The sequence below is a fragment of the Ipomoea triloba genome, chromosome 6, assembly GCF_003576645.1.
Source record: "Ipomoea triloba cultivar NCNSP0323 chromosome 6, ASM357664v1".
Taxonomy (NCBI): domain Eukaryota; kingdom Viridiplantae; phylum Streptophyta; class Magnoliopsida; order Solanales; family Convolvulaceae; genus Ipomoea; species Ipomoea triloba.
Window position 1 is genome coordinate 21,083,075 of NC_044921.1, and position 11,891 is coordinate 21,094,965.

The 11,891-nt window shown below is 34.8% G+C and overlaps 2 protein-coding genes across 4 annotated transcripts in view; one reads left to right on the top strand and one right to left on the bottom strand.

Moving 5' to 3' along the window:
- Positions 1-473: 473 nt before the first annotated feature.
- On the bottom strand, positions 474-6,662 carry LOC116023091 (E3 ubiquitin-protein ligase MARCH8-like). 2 transcript variants are annotated; one of them, XM_031264058.1, is made up of 8 exons: positions 6,413-6,662; positions 5,120-5,444; positions 4,820-4,905; positions 2,379-2,525; positions 2,185-2,287; positions 1,881-1,993; positions 1,452-1,548; positions 474-810 (listed from the first exon to the last, which is right to left on the bottom strand). In XM_031264058.1, the coding sequence occupies exons 2-7, from the start codon at positions 5,349-5,351 to the stop codon at positions 1,453-1,455; spliced, it is 777 nt and encodes a 258-aa protein (XP_031119918.1). In that variant the 5' UTR covers positions 5,352-5,444; positions 6,413-6,662; the 3' UTR covers positions 474-810; position 1,452. The 2 variants fall into 2 exon arrangements, with proteins under 2 accessions (XP_031119918.1, XP_031119917.1); XM_031264057.1 differs by lacking the exons at positions 4,820-4,905; positions 5,120-5,444; positions 6,413-6,662 and adding exons at positions 3,414-3,499; positions 3,714-4,068.
- Positions 6,663-8,733: 2,071 nt separating this feature from the next.
- Positions 8,734-11,891, top strand: part of LOC116022739 (mediator of RNA polymerase II transcription subunit 8) — a 9,488-nt gene continuing 6,330 nt past the window's right edge. For both annotated transcript variants that reach the window (XM_031263593.1, XM_031263594.1), the window contains exons 1-7: positions 8,734-8,883; positions 9,715-10,034; positions 10,259-10,383; positions 10,575-10,699; positions 10,773-10,953; positions 11,489-11,596; positions 11,680-11,747. In XM_031263593.1, coding sequence (XP_031119453.1) covers positions 9,826-10,034; positions 10,259-10,383; positions 10,575-10,699; positions 10,773-10,953; positions 11,489-11,596; positions 11,680-11,747 — 816 coding nt within the window. In that variant the 5' untranslated portion in view covers positions 8,734-8,883; positions 9,715-9,825. The remainder of the gene's footprint in view (positions 8,884-9,714; positions 10,035-10,258; positions 10,384-10,574; positions 10,700-10,772; positions 10,954-11,488; positions 11,597-11,679; positions 11,748-11,891) is intronic.

Below are 11,891 nucleotides of genomic sequence, written 5' to 3' on the forward strand. Positions count from 1 at the left end.
TTTAAGAAAATAATATGATAACATTCCTCTTTATTTTTATTTTTTTTTTTATAAAATTCTTAATGCAATCTTATTCCATCTATTTTCATTTTATATAATTGTTACAATACTTATGGCTTTTTTCAGTAATTTTCTATTGGGCTTTCCCAAAAATATTTTTTCTTTATTATTATTTACGAAATATTTTTTTAATTACATGAAAAACATTAGGCAATAACCTTTGATAGAGTGACAAAGTTTTTGTCTCTAACTAATGCTCAATATAAAGCAAAGCGTGTTTTATTTTTAGTATCTGTTCCTACAAAATAAGAACAAGCTTTTGTCTCCAAATGTGTTTATTAATTTTAAAAAAAATCTTTTTTGAGAAAAAAAAAAACAAAGAATATGTTTGCATATATATTCTCCAATTTAAAAAACTAAAAATAAAAAAGTAGAGAATTGAAATTAACGCAAAATGAAATGATCTGCAAAACTAGAATGGACAAGTATAGATGAATTCTATGTTTTTAAATTAGTTAATAGAAAAGATCCATAAATCAATTGTTTTGCCAACAAACCTCCTATGCCTATGACAGTCAGCAATGCACTCACACAGACGATTTACAAATGACCAGCATTAAACCTTAACTTCAGGGTCAAATGTAGTTCCTCCTATTTGCAGAAGAAGCTCCTGGCAGGGCAAGAACATAGAACATGTATATTTCTAATTTAGGGACCATGGAAACCCAACTTTGAGGAGGAATATAATATATAGTTCACAAGTTCTTTGTTGAGAGTAGAATTTACATTCATAGTCATGGGAGGCCAATCCTGCAAGAAAATAAAATTGCAGATACATCATTGATGCATTTTCCTTGTATCATGTCTAATCAAATGAAGTAATATGTTTATACCTCATATCGGAGTATATGACTATAATATAAGAGTGGATGCATCATGATTATGAGTGTGTATGAATTATGCTGAGTCTTGTATGTAAATGAATTATTTTACCTTTTTCCAATATCCTTATTACGGTTAAAAATGAAAAGAAAAAAGAAAGAAAATGGAAGCACTGCAACCATTATGAAGGCTAATGAAATCAAACATTTTGTATGAAAACGGGAGTAAAATCTCTTATGTATAAAATGATTTAAGATATCTGTTGCTTGCTTGACCAAAATATCCCAATGAAAACTGGTCAATTCTCCACTGCCCCCAACCCCCCGGGGTCCCCAATCCCAATCGTAATGTCACAAAAATCTGCTCCCCTCAACCTTGTACATACTTTCTCCAATCTTATAATACATTAATATGGATAGTATAGATAGCTGATCTCAATTAGATCGCCATTAAGCCTTTATCACACAGAAAATTAAAAATACAATAATAAGGAAAACTAAAAGGACTTTGCTACTAATTATCAAGGATGCAGAGTTCATACTTGTCAATACGCAACAGCAGATTCATACCTTAATACAGGCCCAACATCCTTAGCTCTGACACATGACTAGGGTCAAGTTCCGGAACATTCTTATTTAATGATTCCCGATCTTCTACCACAAACTCCTATCAGTTAAATAATGAAAGTGTGAACATGTTAAATATATCATTAACAAACCATTAAGAAAATATTGCTCAGAAGAGAATATTAAGAACTCAGAAAAACAAAGATACCACCACAAGAAATTCCGGGGGAAAAAAGAGGTAACGGAAAACAGTATGCCTCACTTGTTATTTAATCCCAAAAGAATGCTTTTTCATTGAATTATCACATGTACAAGTCAAAAACATAGTGCAGTATCTCATTGATTTTCTTTTCATTAATGAATTAGGCAATGATAGATAACTGACTATTGTCCTGGCAATTATAATTTCTAGATTAGCAACAAATACTATACCTTTGTGAGTTCAGGTTTCGCAAGAACATGGTAGTGGCGTTCATTGATCCTTTGTCCACAAATTATTGCTATGAAGAAACCATAAAGCAATCCCACCACCACAATTGACAAAACTGCAAAGTTCAAACAATCAAGCTAAGAAGGGATGTTATTGTGAAAAGACTACATTAAACCTAGATAACCAGAGTGGCAGAGCAACTTGGCTACTCTTTCCTCTCCAATTCCAGTTAAATCCACAACAAATTCAAAGAAGAAGAAAAAAACAACTATTGAAATTGAGAGAACAAACCAGGCTATAGTATACCTGCCATTATATAAAACCCGTACGGATGTTCTTCATAACCAAACATTTCCCGCAACTCATCTCCATAAAATTTGTACACAAGGACTGCTAAAATTGCTACAATCTGTGGAATATGCTCTTTTATTAACTAAAGGCTTGAAAGGAGCATTCTTCATTAGAGCAAGCAACAAGTGAAGAGAAAATTATGTAATTACCAGCTGGACAACAAGAAAAATGAAAGCATGATCTCTTGCAACAAGGAACTGAAATTTTAATCTTAACCACCATCGACCAGGTGGTACATTTGCCCGCAATATAAACTTCGCTTTGCATTCTGTGCAGTGAGCAAAAGCAAAACCCTCCTGGAAAAATGAATAGAAGCACAAAACACTGAAAACAGTTAGCACAAAAGTCCATGAATGAAGCAGTTCTATTCCTTCAAACATAAATAACAAGGGTAAACGACAAGGAAATTGCAAGACTCTAACATACTCTTCAGATTATCGTATTGCACTATTGCCAATATCCGGAATGACAGTATGATTACACTTTTTTTGTGGGTACACTTCCTTTTTTTAGCAGGGAGAGAGGGGGGGGGGGGTCTGTCACAACATTGATCAGACAAAGATACTCAGTAAGAAGACTTTACCACAAAGGTGCAGTGGTTAAATAGATATTTAATTTGGAAAGAAAGAATAAATCATCTTGTATCAACCTTGAACTGGAGAAAACATTAAAGCGCTTTTAATTCGTGCAAACTTATTAGTGTGGTCGCATCTTGGAAGCTACATCATTAACCTTTTACAAAGAAAATTTCTAGAAGCACTTGAACAAGTAGGGGGATGTATATATACAACACGTGTGTGAGTGCCCATCTGATCCTTTTATACCATTTCTTTATGGTTGTACTTTTTTAGTCCTTTAGTATGATCCAAATGGTGGACCCGGTGCCTATATTTCCTTCCTAGTCAACAGCATTGGATATTGCCAATCTCCCCCACTATTTATTACGGAGTATATTTTTTGAGTCTAACTTCTTAGTTTTCAATTCATTCCATTCCTGGTTCTTTAATTTTCTCACCACTTCACTAGGGATAGTTAATGGATCCCTATGAAGTAATCAAGGTGCTTCTGTTACATCTTTCTCTGAAAAACTTCTTCGATCAAAATCTTATATCTCCAGATACCAATTTAAGAAAAGGAGAAAGCAAAACATCTTACCATAAGAAACTAAGATAAGCATATATTACCTTTGTAGACCTCCAATTATCGAGACATGACCTGTGGACATATTTTTGGGTTCCCTTACAGTGGCATGGTGCAATCAAATCATCTCCTACAAAATGCAACCAAGATAGACACAGATTTTAATGTGAATAAATATGTTGCTTTTGTCCAGACTCTGCATTCATAATAATGTCAACCAAAATCCATAAGTATATAATTGTATAAGAGCATCCTTTACATTAGAGAAGTTAGTAACCTTAATGATGTTAATAGCTTAGCAACCTATGAAACCAGTAATACGTGGCACAACATGTATACCAAACCTTCAGTATCAAGGCATATACGGCATTGTGGCTGCTCTATGTTTAACAGCAATTGACTTCCATCAGCCTCAAAACTTGATGAATCATCAGAATTGGTGGAACAATCCCCACTCACTGTAATTTCAATTGCAGGAGAAGATTCATCAGATTCCTCTACAGCATTAGAATGAGTTAAGATGGGCTCTCTTTCTGAACTATCGTCTGCCTGACTATCATTTGACACTATTTGCATTGTGGAAAGTGTTGGCGACTTGGCTCCAGATTACACTGTAGAATTCACAAGAGCTATAGTGCCTAATTAACATCTCAATAGACACAAAGGTACCTGCAGAATAGAAAATTAGTTAGGCAGTCAGGAAAAGAGATCCCATTCAATATATTATCACCTGCCTCAGATACTGACTAACATAGAAGACATTCTAAGAAGTAAGAACATGCAACNGGGGGGGGGGGGGGGTCTGTCACAACATTGATCAGACAAAGATACTCAGTAAGAAGACTTTACCACAAAGGTGCAGTGGTTAAATAGATATTTAATTTGGAAAGAAAGAATAAATCATCTTGTATCAACCTTGAACTGGAGAAAACATTAAAGCGCTTTTAATTCGTGCAAACTTATTAGTGTGGTCGCATCTTGGAAGCTACATCATTAACCTTTTACAAAGAAAATTTCTAGAAGCACTTGAACAAGTAGGGGGATGTATATATACAACACGTGTGTGAGTGCCCATCTGATCCTTTTATACCATTTCTTTATGGTTGTACTTTTTTAGTCCTTTAGTATGATCCAAATGGTGGACCCGGTGCCTATATTTCCTTCCTAGTCAACAGCATTGGATATTGCCAATCTCCCCCACTATTTATTACGGAGTATATTTTTTGAGTCTAACTTCTTAGTTTTCAATTCATTCCATTCCTGGTTCTTTAATTTTCTCACCACTTCACTAGGGATAGTTAATGGATCCCTATGAAGTAATCAAGGTGCTTCTGTTACATCTTTCTCTGAAAAACTTCTTCGATCAAAATCTTATATCTCCAGATACCAATTTAAGAAAAGGAGAAAGCAAAACATCTTACCATAAGAAACTAAGATAAGCATATATTACCTTTGTAGACCTCCAATTATCGAGACATGACCTGTGGACATATTTTTGGGTTCCCTTACAGTGGCATGGTGCAATCAAATCATCTCCTACAAAATGCAACCAAGATAGACACAGATTTTAATGTGAATAAATATGTTGCTTTTGTCCAGACTCTGCATTCATAATAATGTCAACCAAAATCCATAAGTATATAATTGTATAAGAGCATCCTTTACATTAGAGAAGTTAGTAACCTTAATGATGTTAATAGCTTAGCAACCTATGAAACCAGTAATACGTGGCACAACATGTATACCAAACCTTCAGTATCAAGGCATATACGGCATTGTGGCTGCTCTATGTTTAACAGCAATTGACTTCCATCAGCCTCAAAACTTGATGAATCATCAGAATTGGTGGAACAATCCCCACTCACTGTAATTTCAATTGCAGGAGAAGATTCATCAGATTCCTCTACAGCATTAGAATGAGTTAAGATGGGCTCTCTTTCTGAACTATCGTCTGCCTGACTATCATTTGACACTATTTGCATTGTGGAAAGTGTTGGCGACTTGGCTCCAGATTACACTGTAGAATTCACAAGAGCTATAGTGCCTAATTAACATCTCAATAGACACAAAGGTACCTGCAGAATAGAAAATTAGTTAGGCAGTCAGGAAAAGAGATCCCATTCAATATATTATCACCTGCCTCAGATACTGACTAACATAGAAGACATTCTAAGAAGTAAGAACATGCAACAAGCAGTTAGCCAGTATAGCTATCAAAACATTACATCCACACTTATCATGGCTAACTAAACCCCCTATGGGTGTCAGAGTTTATTTCCACCATTGTCTTGAAAAATAGCAAACTTAGTATATCCCTATAGTAACACTATAAAAATCTTTCCCTGGAATTATTATCATTACAACCTAGCCTATAATGTTGTCCATGGATCTGTCTCTTACCTTCATGCTCCACTCCGATAATTTTGCATATTTATTTAAGGTTAAAATGAATTTCTAGAACCAATTGTTTTAGAGTTACATTTTTGTAATATAGAATTATAGGTTCTCATGCAATGAAATGGATAATTGATTTTTTTTTTTTACACAAAATTGAAAGATCAAGAATTTAATTCTATTTGAGGAACTGGATAAGCCAATAATACTTTTCCATTTACAGAAACAACTCCACTTGTGAAAAGACATAATACTTTTAGAGCCAAACTCCATGCAATACCACAGTTAGCACATGAGAAACCTCAAGCAAAACATTTAATTAAATGTTTTGCATAAACGCTAAAAAATCTGAAACTACATTCCTACGAGCTCAATCCAGCACCTCTTGACCACAAACAGTCACTTCCATCAAAAGAAACGGCAAGCAAAATGAAGACACAGATATAGTTCCAGAAGATACTCATAACACACTTCAATTCCTAACTGCCTATATTCCAATTTGCAGAAAATCCATAAACATCAGATGAATCAAGCAGTAGAAAGCCAAAAAAATTAAATTACTAATAATTAACGCCTAAGTTCGTGAATATATAAAGCGTTTCCGTGTATTCTTGAAGGCAGAGCTGGAGATTTTCACGAATGCACGAACCTCGCGACGTTTGAACCACTGAGACATTACGCGGAAGACGATCCAAGCATGTATGTGTATGTGTGCATACAAATCAGGCTGAATTCAATATTTTCTAGGGCTTCGAGACGACATTTCAGGTAGATTTATAAGAGGACGAAAAAGAAGCAAACAGGCGCCAATACGGAGAGACGAGGAAGAAGGCAGCAGGTGTCTCTAGAGAGAGAAGATCGCCAGTAGACAAACCTGGACTTCTGCCAGAAAGTGACGAATGAACTACCATAAATGTGATAACGTAGATAATTATTTTCATTTTGGTCCCACAACAAATTCATCTTTTGAGTAATGCTTTTTTTTTTTTGAAAACATCTTTTTTTTTTTGAAAACATTTTGAAAACATCTTTTGAGTAATGCTATATACTCTAATTTATTTTTCCTATATTTTTTTCTTAAGATTTGACATTATTTGATTGATTTAAATTTTCTTGATTGGTTTTCAAAAAAAAAAAAAATTCTTGATTGATTCATGAGACATTCAATAATTGGAAGTCACATGAAAAAAAAATATAATGAGAAATTAATCAGGATAAGAGACTACTTGATTTATATGCTACTTGTCCCCTGTGTCTTTCTGAACTTGAGTCTCCAATGCATTTATTTGTTAATTGTCAAAAAACGCAGGACCTTTGGGTTAACCAGTTTGTTGTATATGTGCCGGCTGAAGTTATTTCTTTTGAAGAGTTCCTCTATTATGTTATGGGCGGATGTAATGTTGGTATGAAGTATAGATGTATCGCTTTATGTTGGTCTATCTGGACTTGGCGTAATGAGTTTGTTTGGAATTCTAAACCATGTGATCCTTGTAATGTTTTACGGCGGGCAAATTCTTTATTGGATAATTAGAATGATTTTATGGTGCATGAGCATAACATTAACAATAATGTTAATGTAGGTGGTGTGGTTGTTGGGTTTGGTGACTCAATCCGAATCCATGTTGATGCTGCGGTTGATCCTGGTGAAGATGGAGGATACGTTGCGGCAATAGTCCATAATGAGAATGACAACTTTCTAGCTGTCCAAAGTTCACCTGTTCGTTGCCTTTGTGATCCTCATATTGCAGAAGTCATGGCGGTAAAGGAAGCTTTATCTTAGGCTATGGAGTGCGGGTGACGTAAGGTGGCTGTTTTCTCTGACTATCGAATAGAGTTTACTTGTGTTATTAAATTAGGTCTCTCAAAATATCTCTTATGCAATATGTGTTCTTACAGATTGTCTTAACCTAAAACGACATTTTGATTCCGTGTCGTTTAGCTTTGTGTCTAGATCAACGAATAAGGTTACACATGCCTTAGCAAGAGCCGCTTCTCAGGTCCTCGCTATTGATTTTCAGTTTATCATACTTATATTCAACATTTGGTTATTAATGATTAACTTCTTTCGTCTTGGTTAAAAAAAAAAAAAAAAAAAGGTAAGAGGCATTCTCTTTTTAACCATTTGATATTTACTCAGCATAGTATGAAAGTTGTAGTTTCCATTCCTTCTTAATTGTACTGTCATTACTTTTGTCCATTAATTACTTGCAAAGTATATTTTTTGTCCTAAATCTTACTTAATAAATTCCCTTCCAAAAGAATCAAGAGAACTATATAAAAATATATAAAATAATTGATAGAAGACAAATAACTTTTGTATAATTGATAGACCAAACAAAATTTATTTTCATATAATTGTGGGACAACAATTGTCTTTTTTAAATTAACTTTGTCAAGTTCAGCATATTATTATTATTTTGGTTACATTTGATTCTTATGATAGAATTATTTTTTCACTCGCATTCTGCGAATCCGGTAAAACTCAATATTTATTTTTAAATAAGTACTTCTCTATAGGAGATGATCATGCATATGTAATTGAATGTTGAATTTGTTTATTTAAAGTAGTAATTCAAAGTATATGTATGCAAAATAATATACGAGAGATTAATTATAATTGTCACTAACATAAATGTTTGCAATTTTATAAGAAGGAAATAGTGTCAAATTGGACCCCTAAGTCGAGTAGATAGTGCAATTGAGTCCCATAAGTAAAAAAAGATCAATTCAAGTCCCTTAAATATGCAAAATAGTTCAATTAAGTTCAAGTTACTGTTTTGCAAAAAAAAAAGAAGTTCAAATTGACTTGTTTACCATGTCAAATTCGTGAGGTGTCAACACATATTTTTTTTATTTTATTTTTCAAAATACATATTTTTATTTATTACTCCGTATAAATTAAAAATATTTATTATTATAAATAAATAAATATTATTAATTTTTGTTTTTAAAAAGCGTGTTCCTGCAAGCTTATTGGCCCAGTCATCTTCTCGACTACGCACTACCGCAGCCACGCCTCATCAGCGACTCAGCCCATTGCTCCACTGACCACCGTCCGACCGGCGACCGTCGTCCAGTCATCCGACACTCCGGCAAGTCGGCACAACTTGCAATGCTCAGGTTCAAACCAATCTTCAACCTAATTTCATAAATGATAAATCCCTAATTCCCTAAATCTTCAATCTCCAATTTTGTATATTGTTCATGTATGTGGTTTATATTTCCCCAATTGTTATCACTATATATTCTCAATTTGGTCCCTGTACGAGTGTACGTTGTACTCCCTGTTGTTAATATACTGCATATGGTACTTAGCTCCCTGTTAGAATACAAATTAAATTAAATACTCCATATGCTAATATACTGCATAATGCATATGGTACTCCCTATTAGAGTATTAGCTTAAATTGCCTAATTGTGTATTAGGGAGGTGTGTTTGGAAATGTTTTAGAAAACCTGTACTACTGCTGTTAGTGTTTATTACTCTTATAAAAATGCATATGAAGTGTTCAAGAATTTGCCTCACAAATTCCTCTTTGGAAACCTGATAGCTTAACAAAATGCACCACAGAGATTTAGGATTGCGCTCTTCCAACTGCAAAGATTACAACCACCCTCAAAGTCAAACCACTCTCGTTCTTTGGGACTGCATATGAGCAGATTTTTTTAATTTTTTTTTAATTTTTTTTTTTTAGTGATGGCTGTAAGAATACTGATTTCACACTATCTGAAAATAAGGACCTGTTGCTTGATCAAATGATGTATTTTTCTTTCTCACTTCAGCTCCACATCTGAGACAACTTGGTACTTATTAGTACCTGGAAATATAAAATAAGTTATAAATACTGGCATACTTTCAAGAAAAGAGAGTATTGAAGATATGTTGCAGGGTATCATGTGCATTTGATTCTGTTACTTTATTTTTTATTAATTAATATTTTGTTCATTCAGTTTGAGCAGGAAACCTTGTCGCCATATTCTGTCACTTGCCATCTTAGTCCATCAGTGGAAACTTTAGTACAATTATAGAAGATTAGATACAAAAGCTTTAGTCTCACAGCTATGGCAGCCATGGAAGGAGTAGTGGGAGCTCAGGATCAACAACCATCACAACAGCCACCAGCACGGGTTGTGGAGAAGCTGAACCCTGCTGTTCAACAGCAGCTGAACCTGGAGTCTGTAAAGATTCGAGCTACCAGCCTCTTCAAAGCCATCTCTCGCATCCTTGAGGACTTTGACGCCATAGCTCGCACAAATGCTGTTCCTAAGTGGTTAGCCATTCTCCCTTTTTGCTGCTCTACCTGCAATTTCTGCTTAGTTATTGGAATTGATTTAAAACAGCAAAGTTCTCCTTCTGTTTCCTTTGTAAATTAAAAGCAAGGACTTAGTGTTTGTAAGCAAAAGGATCTTTTGAAAGAGTTTTTAACTTTGAGATCAATATTCTGATAGGGGCAGGCAAGATATGAATAAGCTTTTTTGTATCATTTAATACCAGGCAAGATATTTTAGGGCAGTTTTCTATGGTGAATTTGGAGCTGTTTAATATAGTTGAAGACATCAAAAAGGTTTCCAAGGCGTTCGTTGTACATCCTAAGAATGTTAATGCTGAGAATGCTGCAAGTATGTTCTTCTTTACTTTGCATCTGTTGCTATAGCACCTTAGTTCTATTTTGCCCAGTTCATTGGATAAACTTGATAAGTGGCTGGGAAGAAATTTACTGCCCAAGGGAGCATCACCTCTTTGTATGGAAACGTTTTCAATGATTTATTCTTCATCAAATATCTTAGTGTTTTATTTCCTCCCCATGCAGTTCTACCTGTTATGTTGTCATCAAAGCTGTTGCCTGAGATGGAAATCGAAGACAACTCTAAAAGGGAGCAATTGCTCCTCGGCATGCAAAACCTCTCTGTTGCTTCACAGATTGAGAAGCTGAAGGTAATTACGTAGTGGTTATTCTTCCTACTATTATCATGTTGCATTCTGAGATTCCCTCTTCTTTTATTTGCAGACCCGAATTGATATGATTGGAGCAGCTTGTGAAAGTGCTGAAAAGGTCATAGCTGATACACGTAAGGCCTACTTTGGCACTCGGCAGGGGCCAACAATTCTCCCAACTATAGACAAGGCGCAAGCTGCAAAAATCCAGGAACAGGAAACATTACTCCGAACTGCTGTAAATCAGGGAGAAGGTGCTACTCTTGGTCACTTTTTATGTTATTAAAAGTTTGTGATCTTGCTACTCTTGTTCTATGATGTCTTTTTCTCTTTTATTCTTATGCTTTGTGGTGTAGGGGCATACCTTTAATTCTACTACCTTCGTTATTTAGTTTAGCTTCATATAATTTTAATTAATAAAATAGTCATGTGACTTATGAGTTGGATGGTTTAGATTGATTAGGGTTTCATTGTAATCAAGGGCTAAGATGTATTATTTGATGTGATCCTAGCATAAAAGTCTTCAACACTGTTTTTCAGAGGATCTTATTCATTATTATCTCAGTGCACCAATTTACATTTAAGGTTTTCTCCAAATTCTAAACATCTTTCAATGTTCAAATCTCAGTCTGCATAGTCCAAACCTAAATATCTGTCCATCTGATCTTTTGGACAGTTGGCCACTTGGCCCTTGGGAGGAAAAAAGGGGTGGGGTTCTGATTTATTACTACTTATTTTCAATTTGGTTGTGTGCTTAGAGACTTAGAACAAATTTTTTTTCCATGGCAGGGTTACGAGTACCTGCAGACCAAAGGCAGATCACTTCTTCACTTCCTGTTCATTTGGCGGATATTCTCACTGTCAGTGATGGACACCAAGCTTTTAATGATTCATCAGGTATATATCATATTGTTGTTTTGGATTTTTTTTTTCTTTTTGCTGAATAGCATGTTGAGAGAACATTCCATGTTTAATTGTAGGAATGTATCTGAAAAATACACCTCCGCTCACATCAAGTACCACTAGTGGCCAGGGAGCTTTGTTACAGGTCAGTGATTTTCTGTTATCTAATAATCTACCATGTTTACAAAAGCAAATGAAGAGAGAAATAGAGGGTCATAAATGCCCACCTGATGGATGTGTCATGTGGCACTGCAGGGTGGGTGTGTTGGTTGTTTTTTTTTTTTTTTGG